The sequence below is a fragment of the Mobula birostris genome, chromosome 16 (genome assembly GCF_030028105.1).
Source record: "Mobula birostris isolate sMobBir1 chromosome 16, sMobBir1.hap1, whole genome shotgun sequence".
Classification (NCBI taxonomy): Eukaryota; Metazoa; Chordata; class Chondrichthyes; order Myliobatiformes; family Myliobatidae; genus Mobula; species Mobula birostris.
This window is the reverse complement of record NC_092385.1, coordinates 25,441,561-25,454,786: the sequence shown is the minus strand read 5'-3', so window position 1 is coordinate 25,454,786 and position 13,226 is coordinate 25,441,561. Positions and strand designations below refer to the sequence as shown.

Here is a 13,226-nt window from a genome sequence, read left to right as displayed (position 1 = left end):
TTTTTAAGCCATTCCTATGTAGCTTTGGCTTTATGCTTGGAATCCGTTGTCTTGCTGAAATCAAACCTTCTCTCAAGTTGCAGTTTTCTTGCAGACTGCACCAGGTTTTTCTCCAGAATTTCCCTGTATTCTGCTGCATTCATTTTACCTTCCACTATCACAAGCCTTCCACAGCCTGCTGCAGTGAAGCATCCCCACAGCATGATGCAACCATCACCATGCTTCATGGTAGAGATGGTGTTTGGCTTGCACCAAACGTAACATTTGTCTGATGGCCAAAAAGCTCCATTTTGGTTTCATCAGACCATAGAACCTTCTTCCAGCAGACTTCGGAGTCTCACACATACCTTCTGGCAAACACTAGCCAAGATTTCATGTGAGGGTTTTTTCCTCAACAGCAGCTTTCACTTTGCCACTCTCCTATACAAATGCAACTGGTGAAGCACCCAGGCAACAACTGTTATACGCAGTCTCTCCCATCTCAGCTGCTGAACTCTTCCAGAGTTGTCATACGTCACTTGGTGGCCTCCCTCACTAGTCCCCTTCTTGCAGTCACTCAGTTTTTGAGAACAACCTTCTCCAGGCAGATTTACATCTGTGCCATATACTTTCCATTTCTCGATAACTGACTTAACTACAATACCAAGGGATATTCAGTGACTTGGAAATTTTCTTGTATCCATCTCCAGACTTGTGCTTTTCAATAACCTATTCTTGGAGTTGCTTCGAGTGTAAGTTTGTCTTCATGGTGTAGTTTTTGCCAGGATACTGACTCACCAGCAGTTGGACCTTCCAGACACAGGTGTATTTTTACTACAATCAACTGAAACACCTTGACTGCACACAGGTGATCTCCATTTAACTAAATTATGTGCCTTCTAAAACCAATTGGCTGCACCAGTGATGATTTGGTGTGTCATATTAAAGGGGGTGAATACTTATGTAATAAGTTATTTTGTGTTTTATATTTATAATAAATTTAGATTACTTTGTAGAGATCAGTTTTCACTTTAACACAAAAGTGTCTTTCTGTTGATCTGTATCAAAAAAAAAGCCAAATTAAATCCACTGTGATTCCATGTTATAAAACAATAAAAGATAAAACTTCTGTGGGTGGGGGTGAATACTTATTATAGGCACTGTAAATGAAACAAGCTTTTTCCACCGAGGTTGGGTGAGACTAGAACTAGAGGTCATGGGTTAAGTACAAGTGGTGATTTATTTTTTTATTTTATTTTTTTTTAAAAAAGGGACTCCCCCTCCCGCCCCCCCACTCAGAGGGTAGTGTGAATGTGGAACAAGCTGCCAGGATAAGTGGTGAATGCAGGTTCGATTTCAACATTTAAGAGAAATTTAAATATTGGGTTGGGGACGTATATGGATGAGAGAAGGGTATGGAGGGCATGGTCCTGGTGCAGGTCAATGGGACAGACAGAGAAAGAATTTGGCTTGTTTCTGGGCTATGGTGTCGTATGACTGACTAATCTAAGAAAGTCTAGTGTGGAGATTCACATTTAATACTACTGAGAAACTAACATGTAACACTGGGGAAAGAAATAAAATAAACAGTAGTAATAAACAGAGTCATCAAATAGCTGACTAAGTTTTGGTGTTTAATGGCATAGTGCAGGGGTCCCCAACCTTTTTTGCACTGCGGACCGGTTTAATATTGCCAATATTCTTGCGGACCGGCCAACTGGTGGGGCGGGGGGTGGGGGGGGGGGAATTGGAAGAGATGTTCAAGTAGGGTTGCCAACTTTCTCACTCCCAAATAAGGGACAAAAGTAGTAGTGAAATATGGGACACTTGTGTTTACCTTGAGAAAGACTACCATGACCATGAAGCCTTGCATGGGAACCTGTGTGCGCATGCATGTACGTGCCGATTTTTTTCCCTACAAATTCGTTTTGGCTTAATCTTTCCAATTCTGTTAAGTGAAACTACACTGTACATACATTATTTCTACTTTATACAGGCTGTGTATTTATCATATCATTCCTGCTTTTACTATATGTTAGTGTTAATTTAGATTTTGTATTATTTGGTAGGTTATTTTTTGGGTCTGGGAATGCTCAAAAGTTTTTCCCCATATAAATTAATGGTAATTGCTTCTTCGCTTTACACCATTTCGGCTTACACCATTTCGGCTTACAAATGGTTTCATAAGAACGCTCTACCTTAGCGGGGGAAATACAGGACAAGTGCGGTCCCGTATGGGACAAATATATAGGATGTCCCGGCTAATACGGGATAGTTGGCAACCCTATATTCAAATTGAACAGTGCGTGACAAGGAATGAGGAAAGGTGCAGCTGACTCATATCGTTTCCTCGCGGTCCAGTTGGAAACCACCGCTTTAGTGAAATGGGAAAAACAATGATTTGGTGATCAAATGACTCCATGTTTTTAGAACATGAATTATATGACATTGTAAAGTTTATAACCTCATTTCCCTACGAGTAGAGCAGATTGAATTGAACATGGACATTCACCTGCACTAAAATCTGTATCTTCATATAAGTAAAATATTACCTATGGGTATAGTGCAACTAGGAATGCTAGTCCAATAAAGATAAAGGAGCAAGAGAACAAGATGCCAAAGAAACTCAGTGAGCTGAACAGCTTCTGTACAGGGAAATACACAGTTGACATTTCCGGTCGCAACCCTTAAGTGGACTGGCAAAACAGAAGTGTTTTATATGAATGGGGCTTTGGAAGACTACATTTTGCAAGGAACACATAAAAATTGCTGGTGAATGCAGCAGGCCAGGCAGCATCTATAGGAAGAGCTACAGTCGATGCTTCGGGCCGGACCCTGTGTCAGGATTTTGGGTCTCATTTAAGAATAACTTCACTTGGCAGAAGCGCAGAGAAAGTTCAACAGATTGATTCTTTGCATAAAGGGGTCATCTTGTGGAGAAAGCCTGAGACAGCCAAACCTCCACTCACTGGAGTTAAATAAATGTTGAAGCTGGTGGGTGGAGGTAGGTGCAGGGGAGGAAGAACAAGAATTGACAGGGCAAATGCCAAGCAAATATTTAGAACCTGGAGGCAACATTGGAATAAGAGACTGGCCATGTACGTTGATGTCTGACGTTCAAGGATCATAAATCATAGCTATTAAGTTTAAGGCGAGAAGAAATGGAATTTTCGCTAAGAGCAGCTAAAATGTTGAGTGTAAACAAAATATCAGATCAGATAGAATTCAGAACACTAAACAAACCCAGTGCCATATTTCAAATGTTTTAATAGATTGATATTAATCAACCTAGCTGCATTTACTTTCAAGGCCAGCAGAAACCATGTGCCCATTTGAGCATATCAAAACAGTCCAACGTTTTGATATCTGGATGCCCATTCTTCCCCCCTAAGCCTTCTCCACCCAAAGCTAGAAGCCACAATACAAGATTGAAATCCTACACTTTACTATTACTACAACCTGTGATGCTAGACTCAACATGCAGCAACACTGGATAGGTTTTAAGAGTTGAAATTCAAAATACTCTACAGTAATTCACCCTTAAAAGCTTCCCCTCAAAGGCAAATGAATAATTTTTTTTATATATATAAAAGAATATAGTCATGCATTATATGTTTACCAGACCACTCTTCAGAATGCATCAATCTTCCGTGATGATCAGGTACAGATTATTCGGCCAGATTTTGTCATGTGGCAAGGCTGTTCTTTAAAAGTATAATACAAGATACTGAAGTGTCTGCCTGATGAAACAGCAAACCACGCCCATGCAGATACCCAACGCAAGAAACCAAAAGTCCACACTGGGATGAATCATTCTAAAGGAGGAAGGTGCTAATTAATGGAAGCACTGTGTAACTAACAATCAAAAACATGAGGAAGTGTACCCGCCTTTGCAGTTTACTTAACCGACTAATGAGCATATAGTATTGCACTCAAAAGCCACAGACTGCTTTCATTTAACCAAAGATCCGAATATTAATATTCTTTTTTAGTCCCTGTTCAAAGTAGATTTGACCACTTAAACTGCATCTTCAGAATCCTTTGTATGCAAGGAAAATTTAGAAAAACAAAACTTTAGTTGTATGAACTCTACAAATTTTAAGCATGCTTGAAAAGGGAGAATAACACTACACCTATATAAACCCCCATTGATTCTGGCAACCCTGTAATCCGTTTTGAATGCCGATGCAAGAACCCCTGCAAGGCATCATGCCCTGATGGAGTACTGTAGAGGGTACTGAAAATCTCAGTACTGAAAGACATCTGCAACTTCTCACTACTGTGGTTGGAGTTTTCCAGCTGCCTCAAGAGGGCAGGAACCTTACTATCACTAGGGGAAGGGCAAGCTATTACCCAGTAGCTGTCAGGTCTACTGTAATGAGGTGCTTTGAGAGGTTGCTCACAGCTGGAATGAACTGCCTGAGCAAGGTCTTGGACCTGCAGCAATAGTTCTACAGCAGACAACAATCTCACTGGCTCTCCACTCTGCTTTGGAGCACAGACAACAGCAAAAGATACATCAGGCTGCCATCTCAGTATGAATCAAAAATGCTTTAAAACCTGGACTTCTGCACCTCCCTCTTGAACCTGGATCTTAAACTTCCTTATTGGGAGACTGCAGTCAGAGAATCAGTAATTACATCTCCTTGCTGACAATCAGAGGATGTGTGCTTCACCAGCTGCTCTAGTCATGATTGCATGGCTAGGCGGAGTTCAAACACCATCTATAAAATTGCCAATGACCCAACTGTTGCTGGTAGAATCTCAACAGCAAGGAGGCATACGAAAGTGAGATAGATCAGCTGGTCAAATAGTGTCGCAGCAACCTCTCACTGAACGCCAGCAAGACCAAGGAACCAACTGTGGACTTCAGGAAGGAGAAGTTGGGAAAGCACACACCAGCCCTCACTGAGGGGTCAGCAATGGAAAAGGGAAAGCAACTTCAAGATCCTGGATGTCAGCATCTCAGAAGTTATCTTGCGCAACAAACATTAATGAGATCACTAAGGAAGCACTCTGGTGGCTCTAATTCATTAGAAGCTTGAAGAGATTTAGTATCAAGGCTCTCAAAATCCTATTGAGGTACAGTGGAGAGCATTCTGACTGTTTGCATCACAATCTGGTATGGAGATGACAATGCACAGGACTGCAAAAGGCTGCAGAGGATTATAGACTCAGCCAGAGAGCGTCTTCAAGAGGTAGTGCTTCAAGACATCCATTAAGGACCCTCAAGACACACACAACATTTTAGCAATAGCTTCAACCCCTCTGCCATCAGATTTATGAATGTTCCATGACCATTACCTCATTATTCCTCTTTCGCACTATTTTTCTAACCTGCAGTAATTTTTGCCTTGCACTATACTGCCACAAAACAAACTTCATGACACAAGTCAACAATAATAAACCTGATTCTGATTCTTTCCCAACAAAGAGACACCATATTTACAACATCCTGACTTGGGACCAGTTGCCACATCAATGCTTTGGGTTTTCCACCTGCACAACTTGCAGATGCAGCAAATAGCTTCCTTCAACATGCACTGCTTTCCAGATTTCAGCTAGATAAACTAGAGCTCACACTCAGAATGGTTTGTTGAACACCCAACAGCAGGTACCAACATTATAATCTCATCCAAGGATACTCAGCTAGCCACTTCCTCAATGACAAAATGCAACAATAGATTTACAGACTAGATTTCCTGCCCTTATGTTTTTCACATAAAGTTAGAAGAATCTTGCAGATATTCACCTCTTAAAAGTCACATCTCCAGACTAAAGCCCATCTTTTTGTAACTGCAAAGTAATTCTAACAGGTGGGTTGCTCCGAAATGTACAAATGTTCTGTAGTACCTTCCCTCTCTTCCAATTTACTTCGTACCAGATAAAGTAATTCCACACCAAGTACAATGGCAACCTTACTCTCTGCCTCAAATGATGTGAAATATGAGGGGACATGGTTTTAAGATGCTTGGAAGTAGGTACAGGGGGAAGTCAGAGGCAAGTTTTTTTGATACAGAGTGGTGGGTGTGTGGAATACACGCTCAGCAACAGTGGTAGAGGTGGATACAATAGGGTCTTTTAAGAAACTCTTAGATAGGTACATGGAGCTCAGAAAAATAGAGGGCTATTCTAGGCAGTTTCTAGAGTAGGTTAAATGGTCAGCACAACATTGTGGGCCCAAGGGCCTGTAATGTGTTGTAGATTTCTATGATTCTATGAAATATGTTGCTGATGGCAGATGAAAATGTGATCAACTTAATTAGGTGTCAGATTACATCTGCTGTTATATGGTGCAAGCTAAGGTTACAGGTCCTCTCTAGGTTATGACAGGGCCCTTTTTCTGTGAACTGCTCATCACCCAAACAGTTCTCAAGTCAGAGATGCAGCTACCTGGCAACAATTTTAACTAAAGCATAGACCAAGGTGTAGTTAAACCATGGTGTTCAACCCAGCCATTTAGATTTCTCTGCAAGGTGCCAATGATACGGCTGCAAACAGTTCCCTCACAGGTAGTGGCTGGAACCCTGCAGCAACCAACAAATCCCATGTCCTAAGTGTTCATGTGAATGAGCTGTACACATTAGGCACTGGTAACTCAGAGAGGACTTCAATTCAACTCTCACACCACCAGGTCTAACTCAAACTTTGATCAGCTCTCCTGACTCCTTTTTGATCAAAACACATCCAACTAATTCATTGTTTAGTCTGTATCACCTTCATTTTAAAACCAGGGAAGTGGAACTATATTAATTTAGGCTCCAAAGTCCTACCTGAGCAAAATTACATCTATAGGTACAAGAGAACAACATTTCAAAAGATTCTAACTAGAACTTGCTTCTTTTAATAAGTGCAGTTTAAAACATGCACTTAGTGCCACCAACTCCAAACCATGCATTCATATTATAGGCTAGACCCAATAATACACTGACATTCCTCAATAAAATGCTGTCCACCCCGCCCCCCTTTACAACAGAAACATTATGTATCCCATATGGGCTCTCAAACAGCAGGAGTTAACTAAAGTAGGAAAAATTACTTTTACCCCACTTTCAGCTTGAAATAGTATTCATATGGTGGAGTAAAAAAAAAGTGAAGATGCAGCAAAATGTACAGGATCTCAATAGATCAAGCAGATTCTATGAAGGAAATTATTTGTCCACGATTTCACTCCAAACCATGCAACTATTCAGGTATCCAAGCAACATCTATACCAAACAGAAACCTAGTGCATCAGAGCAATTAATCACTAACTGTCTCTCACTCCACAGATGCTGCCTGGCCTGTTCAGCATTTCCAACCTTTTGGGACTACCAACGGGGTTCGAGCACAAAAACAGAATTCAAGAATCAACATGCTGAAACTTTGGGGGTCTTAAAGGAGACAATCTGATTTGTTCTCCTTTGCTCATGAAATGCTTACTGCAAAAATTCCACATGAATACACATTTGTCCCCTTGATGTGGGAAAAAAATTGTAATACACCAATTGGACAATTTTTCCATTGTATGGGTGATGTTCACAATTGGTTTCTCAATTGACCAATAGCAAATGACAAATGTACAGATAGCTAATCCCAAAAAGTAGACATTATTTGTGTAACAAAGAGTGTACTACAAACCAGAAAGATGAATTCACATTGAGAATACCTTGGAAGGTTATCAAGTAAAATGTAGTACAAAGGAGATCCTGAAACTAGAAGATCATAGGGAGTGGCTGTCATGTTAAGTATGCTACGTAACTCTGAATCACAGTCACTAACTAGAGGAACATTACAATTGCTTTATCCTTTAAAGGACAGATGCACATCAGCAGTTACAGATCCGGATGAAAAGTGCATCCATGCTAAATACAAACCCTCACATTCCACCAAGGCTTCCTGGCACGACCCAATCCAAGTGTGTTCCAAAAACTGCACACAAGCACTGCCATACACTTTATGAAAAGCTGGATGAGGCAAAATGGAACAGCTTTGTTTTACCCCTGACACCTGCAGCTCAAGGCACCGAGTAGATACAACTGGCATGTGTTCCAGCTGATTAATAAAATAGTAATATCGATATGCTGATCCCTTCAATAGGCGCAAAGCTGCAAGTCGGTTGAGTGGTAAAAAGCAAAGTCCCCCCCCCCCCATTTATTTGACACTCAGGTTCGAATAAGGATGGTAATGAAGCTTTTCACGTGTTGTGTGAACATTAAAAACTGCTGAATGTGAAGCACCAGAATGGTGTAAACATTGTTGTTTTGTATCAATTGATCTCAAGTACCAGAAAATGATCCTACACACCAATCAAAACAGGTTCAGGTATTTTATGTGCAGACCTACAAACGTCTGTTTTAAAAGCACACAAAATCATTTCAGCACTTCGGAACACTAGGTTTTGAAGCTCAGTGAAAGGGCAGAGCTTTCCAGGGTACGCCCGCCAACTAATGTTTAACTGAACATTCATGTTGCTCAACAGGGCATTTAAAAAACCATTCCAGCCAGAATGATAGCAAACAGAAACAAACTAAGGCTCGAACTAGTCTGCTAAAACGAAAGTTCAGTCGTCACCTAAACCAGGGGCTCCCGCCAAAATTAATACCCCGGAAAATAATCCTCACTACACGAGATGCGAAGAGATCACCGAGGGTGGAAAATACGGGGCTTTTTTGTAAATGCAGTTACACAATTGGAAGTACGAGTTCTGAGTGCGGGTGACCCAACCCACCAGGGCGTGAGGAATCCTCGGTCTGTGTCAGAAGCCAAAGGCACCACACCCTACTCCCGACCAAAGGCTGCAGATAGAGAGAACCTGTACTGGAATTATGCAAACGACAAGCAAGAAAAGAAACACAAGGTGTTCTTACTCAAAATTGGTGCTCACTTGTTGATGCGTCTGGGTCGAAACTGCTTTCCAAACAGATCAACGAGGAAAAGCCCTGACCTTGTTAATTTACACTTTGGACTGCCAAGGCTGTTTAACTGGGACAATCGGACTTGGCAGCTGGTTACTTCAAACAAAAGCAACATTCATAAACATCACATCCACCACTGTTTCACTAAGCACTTTAAGAGTAAATACACACAACAAAAACTGACATCTCCAATGCGCCGTGACGTTTCTGATCTAACTAATGTAAACCCTCAGGTTTTCAAGCTTACGTCGGTTACCATGGTTAGTAAGCATTTAGAACAAGATTAAAGCGGCGAGAAAAAGTTAGTTACGAGAGTGAGAGACAATATCCCTGGTCAGAAGCCACACCTTGTCGCGATTCATTTGAAGGCAAAGTTTAAAAACTGTTCAACACAGCCCACAGAGCGCAAAAAGGCGAAGAGTTCCGCAGCACAACGGCACTCACCGATAGACACTAGTTTGATGTTCTCCTTTTCGAGGAACTCGAGCGCGACGGACACGTTCTCCAGCTGCATTTGCCTGAAGGTGGGTCGCTGGTGATACTTGCGATACATTTTCTTTTGGCTCAGGACCTCGAGCAGGGCGATGAGCCGCAGCCCGTCCGCCAAGTCGCTCTGTAGGTTGTGGATGCGCTTGTTCACGCACTTCAGGTGCTCGTTGCACCAACGGGTGAAGGTGTTCTGCTGTATCTTTTTCCATGGCGCGTCCTCGGCCAGGTCCTTCTCGGTCACCGGCATTTCGGCGTCTTTGTCCTCCGGAGGCTGAGGCTGGTGCTGCAGCTCCGACTCTCTCCTCTGCACATGCGTACTCATACTGTCACCTCCCCCTTTTTAATCTCTCCACTTCCGGGATCGCGGGTGTGAAACTCACACACCACAGGTTACCGTGCAAAGAGCCTGTTTGGGAATGGAAGCAAGTGTTAACGAATGTGTTTTTTGTGTTTATATATTACATATAATTAAAAGAATATTGAGAGTGCACCCACTGAAATATAAAGTCACAAAAATCTTCGCTCTTATGTTAACGAATAATTAAAGTAAATAATTTGTTACCAAGATCATGTTAAGGTCAACCTGAAATTATTGGTGCCAGGAGAGTTCGTTGCTTCGCGGCCAGTTTAACAATACCTTTCACAATAATAAAATTTGGTGGCAGCAATCAGAGATTAACTTTCCAATAAGTATACTCTTTCTTTAACAAGTTTATGAACTGTATTAAGACATTCCAACAGAAACTATTGCGAGGGGAGAGTGTGTCAAAAGGCGCGTTGTTTAACGCCATGAGCCGTGCTCAGCGTGGAGAATCACACTGCTGTTAAGTGACTACTTCTTGCCTGCTCGAAATGTGATTAGTATTTGTGGTGGGATTTTCAGTGACCGTGTATGATCCTCGGCACTTCACCTATATACTTCAAATACCTTGCCCAAGCGATTATTCGTGGCGTCTGCTATGCGGTTTACCCAAGTCATAGCAGGGTGCAATTCTGTACTGGCAACTTCTCCCAGCAGATGGCACTAGACAGCGTAACGCGCATAAGTGAAACTGCTAGTCCATTCCCCACACACTGGCACTCCCACATCACAGGAGACGGCAATGTAACTATTTACAATACTGTTTTCGGAAGGTGTTAATAGAACACAATCACCGTTAAATCTGTTTTCCACTACTCCAATAATCAAAAGTTGTTGTTTAAGTTTTAATTTTATTTGAAAAAGCTGATATGGCAAAGTGACAAAAAGAAAGAATCAATAGAGACTTTCAGAAATTTGCTATCGTGGCAATGTACAAACTTCGTCTAATTTTTACAATCCCATGTCTAAATTTTTTTAGTGTTTAAGGAATCAGTACCATTGGAACAATTTTTCACCACCTTAGGTGGATATTACTGGCAAACAGCATGTATTCGCCCTCAGGGTCCGTTGAGTTGTTACTGATTGCCCGCCTTCACTGCTGAAATTGTGTCGTCCAATCGTGCTGTTGGGTACAGTCACAGGGTTCCCTCCCAACAATGAGGGATTGCATATAATTCCAGGTCAGGATGAGGTAAAACTTCTGCCAGTGGAGAATATTCCCAGGACTCCCAGTTTAACACAATTCCTAGTGCGTCATTCGGTCACCAATAACATCGATGTCAAGGGCAATAACTCTCACCTCATCTTTAGAATTCAGCTCTTCCACCTATGTTTGGCCAACACTACATAACTAGGTCTGGGCCCAAATGATTCTGACAGAGTCTTACCAGGCATTAATGGTCAAGATATTACACAGTAAACACAGGGGATTCTGCAGATGCTGGAAATTTTGAGCTACGCCCACAAAATGCTGAAGGAGCTCAGCAAGTCAGACAACAACTACGAAGTGGAATAAACAGGCGACGTTTCGAGTCGGGGCCCTTCATCAGGACTGGAAAGGAAGGGGCAGTAGCCAGAATGAGAAGGTGGGGTGAGGGGAAGGAGTCAAGCTGGGAGGTGAGGACGAAGGTAGTTGGGTGAGTGGGGTAGCGAGTTGAAGTAAGAAGTTGGGAGGTGGACGGCGGAGGAGATAAGTGGCTGAATCTAACAGGAGAGAAGAATGGACCGTGGAAGAAAGGGAAAGGGAAGGGGCACCAAAGATAGTATACTGTATGCCCATGTGAGAAGAGAATGGGGAAAGAAAAAGGAAGAGCCGGGAAGAAATTGTCTTGAGTTGGAGACTACTCAGAAGGGTTGGAGGCAAACTCCTCTCCCCTCCCTCCAAACTACGTCGGGTCTCACCGATGTAGGAGAGGTCGCACCAGAAACGCCAGACACAGTAGATGGCCCCCACAGACTCGCGGGAAAAGTATCCCCTCACAGTGGTGAGCGGGAAGCTGGAGGGGCAGATGCAGCACTTGTCACGCTGGCAGGAATAAGTGCCAAGTGGTGATCTGTGGAAGGGACGAGCGGAAAAGGGAGTCACGGAGAGCGCGACCGCTACGCAAAGCGGAGTGGCGGGGGTGGGGGGGGGAGGAACGTACTTAGTGGTGTGATCCCATTGTAGATGGCGGAGAGTGATATGCTGGATATGGAGGCTCGTGGGGTGGTAGGTAAGGACAAGGGGAACCCTAACCGTGTCATGGCAGGGAGAAGAGGGCTAAGGGCAGATGCGTGGGAAATAGAGGTGATGTGGGGGAGAGCAACATAGATGGTGTTGAAAGGAAACCCTGTTCTTTGAAAAAGAAGGGCTTCTCAGATGTACTGTAATGGAAAACTTCATCCTGAGAACAGATGCAGTGCAGACGGAGAAACAGAAAAGGGATGAGCCAATAGACCCAATTCTGCTCCTGTGTGTTATGAAATAGCACTTTTCCAAAGTGATAAGGGGGGAAGATGTATGGCAATTACTGTACTACAAGAGGATCCCGTCACTAAGCACACCCCGCTACCACCACCACACACACACACACTTCCCGCTTTCTGTAGTGATCACTCTCGTCGTGACTCCCTTGCTCTCTCGTCTCCCGCCTGGCACATATAATAGTAAGCGTGACAAGTACTGCCCCTACTCTTCCTCCATCAGGGCCCTGAACAGTTCTTCCAGGTGAGGCAACACTTCAACTGCGTGTCTGTCGCGGTCGTCCATTATATCCGATGCTCCTCGTGCGAGTCTGGTGAGATCCGAGGAAGATTGGGAAACCACTTTGTTAAGCACCTTCACTCCGTCCAGCAATAAAGACAGAATCTCCCAGTCGTTGTTCTCACTAAACTGTGCGGATCTGCGGCTACGCAGTAACTGAAATTATATGATAATATAATTTTGAAACTATGCTAAATAGTGTTGAAATTAATCCTAATATAATTGTGAAATAGCCTGTAATTATGTGTTAATGGCTATTATCCATATTTTTAAATAGATGTACCACAACCTTTACTTTGAAACATTTTTAGAGCTTCAACATAGTTACATTACCAGTGTCTCAAATTACAACACTGCTACAAATCGTAACAATAAACATAGAATTGAAGTCGGTAGGTCATTGTTAATAAACTGCCAGCCCACTGAAAGTCGATGTTGAATGTGAAAGATTTTCTTTGTTGTACTGTATTTCATTATACCCTTCAATTAATAAATCAAATCAACGTATGGAATTTTTCAATTTTCATTCTAAATATTCATAGTATGCAAATTACAAAAAAATTAAAGTGCCATGCAGTTTTCAGACCATGTCAAAATTTCCTGCTCAGAGCAATAGTTGTAACATTAGAGGCAATATTGCTCCCAGTGACCATACATTTGAATTCAATTTCCCATTCCGATTCCAACATGTCTATCCATGGCTACTGTAACAATGAGGGCAAACTCAGGTTGGAGAAGCAACATCTTATATTGCATG

At 42.4% G+C, this 13,226-nt stretch overlaps 1 protein-coding gene across 5 annotated transcripts in view; it reads right to left on the bottom strand.

Moving 5' to 3' along the window:
• The window catches only part of flnba (filamin B a), a 175,940-nt gene that overhangs the window by 121,592 nt on the left and 41,122 nt on the right, over positions 1 to 13,226 (bottom strand). For 4 of the 5 annotated variants that reach the window (XM_072280460.1, XM_072280458.1, XM_072280461.1 and 1 more), the window contains exon 2: positions 9,321 to 9,771. The exons of the other annotated variant lie outside the window; for it this stretch is intronic. In XM_072280460.1, the coding sequence (XP_072136561.1) occupies positions 9,321 to 9,687 (367 nt within the window). In that variant the 5' untranslated portion in view covers positions 9,688 to 9,771. The remainder of the gene's footprint in view (positions 1 to 9,320; positions 9,772 to 13,226) is intronic. 5 annotated transcript variants of the gene reach the window in all.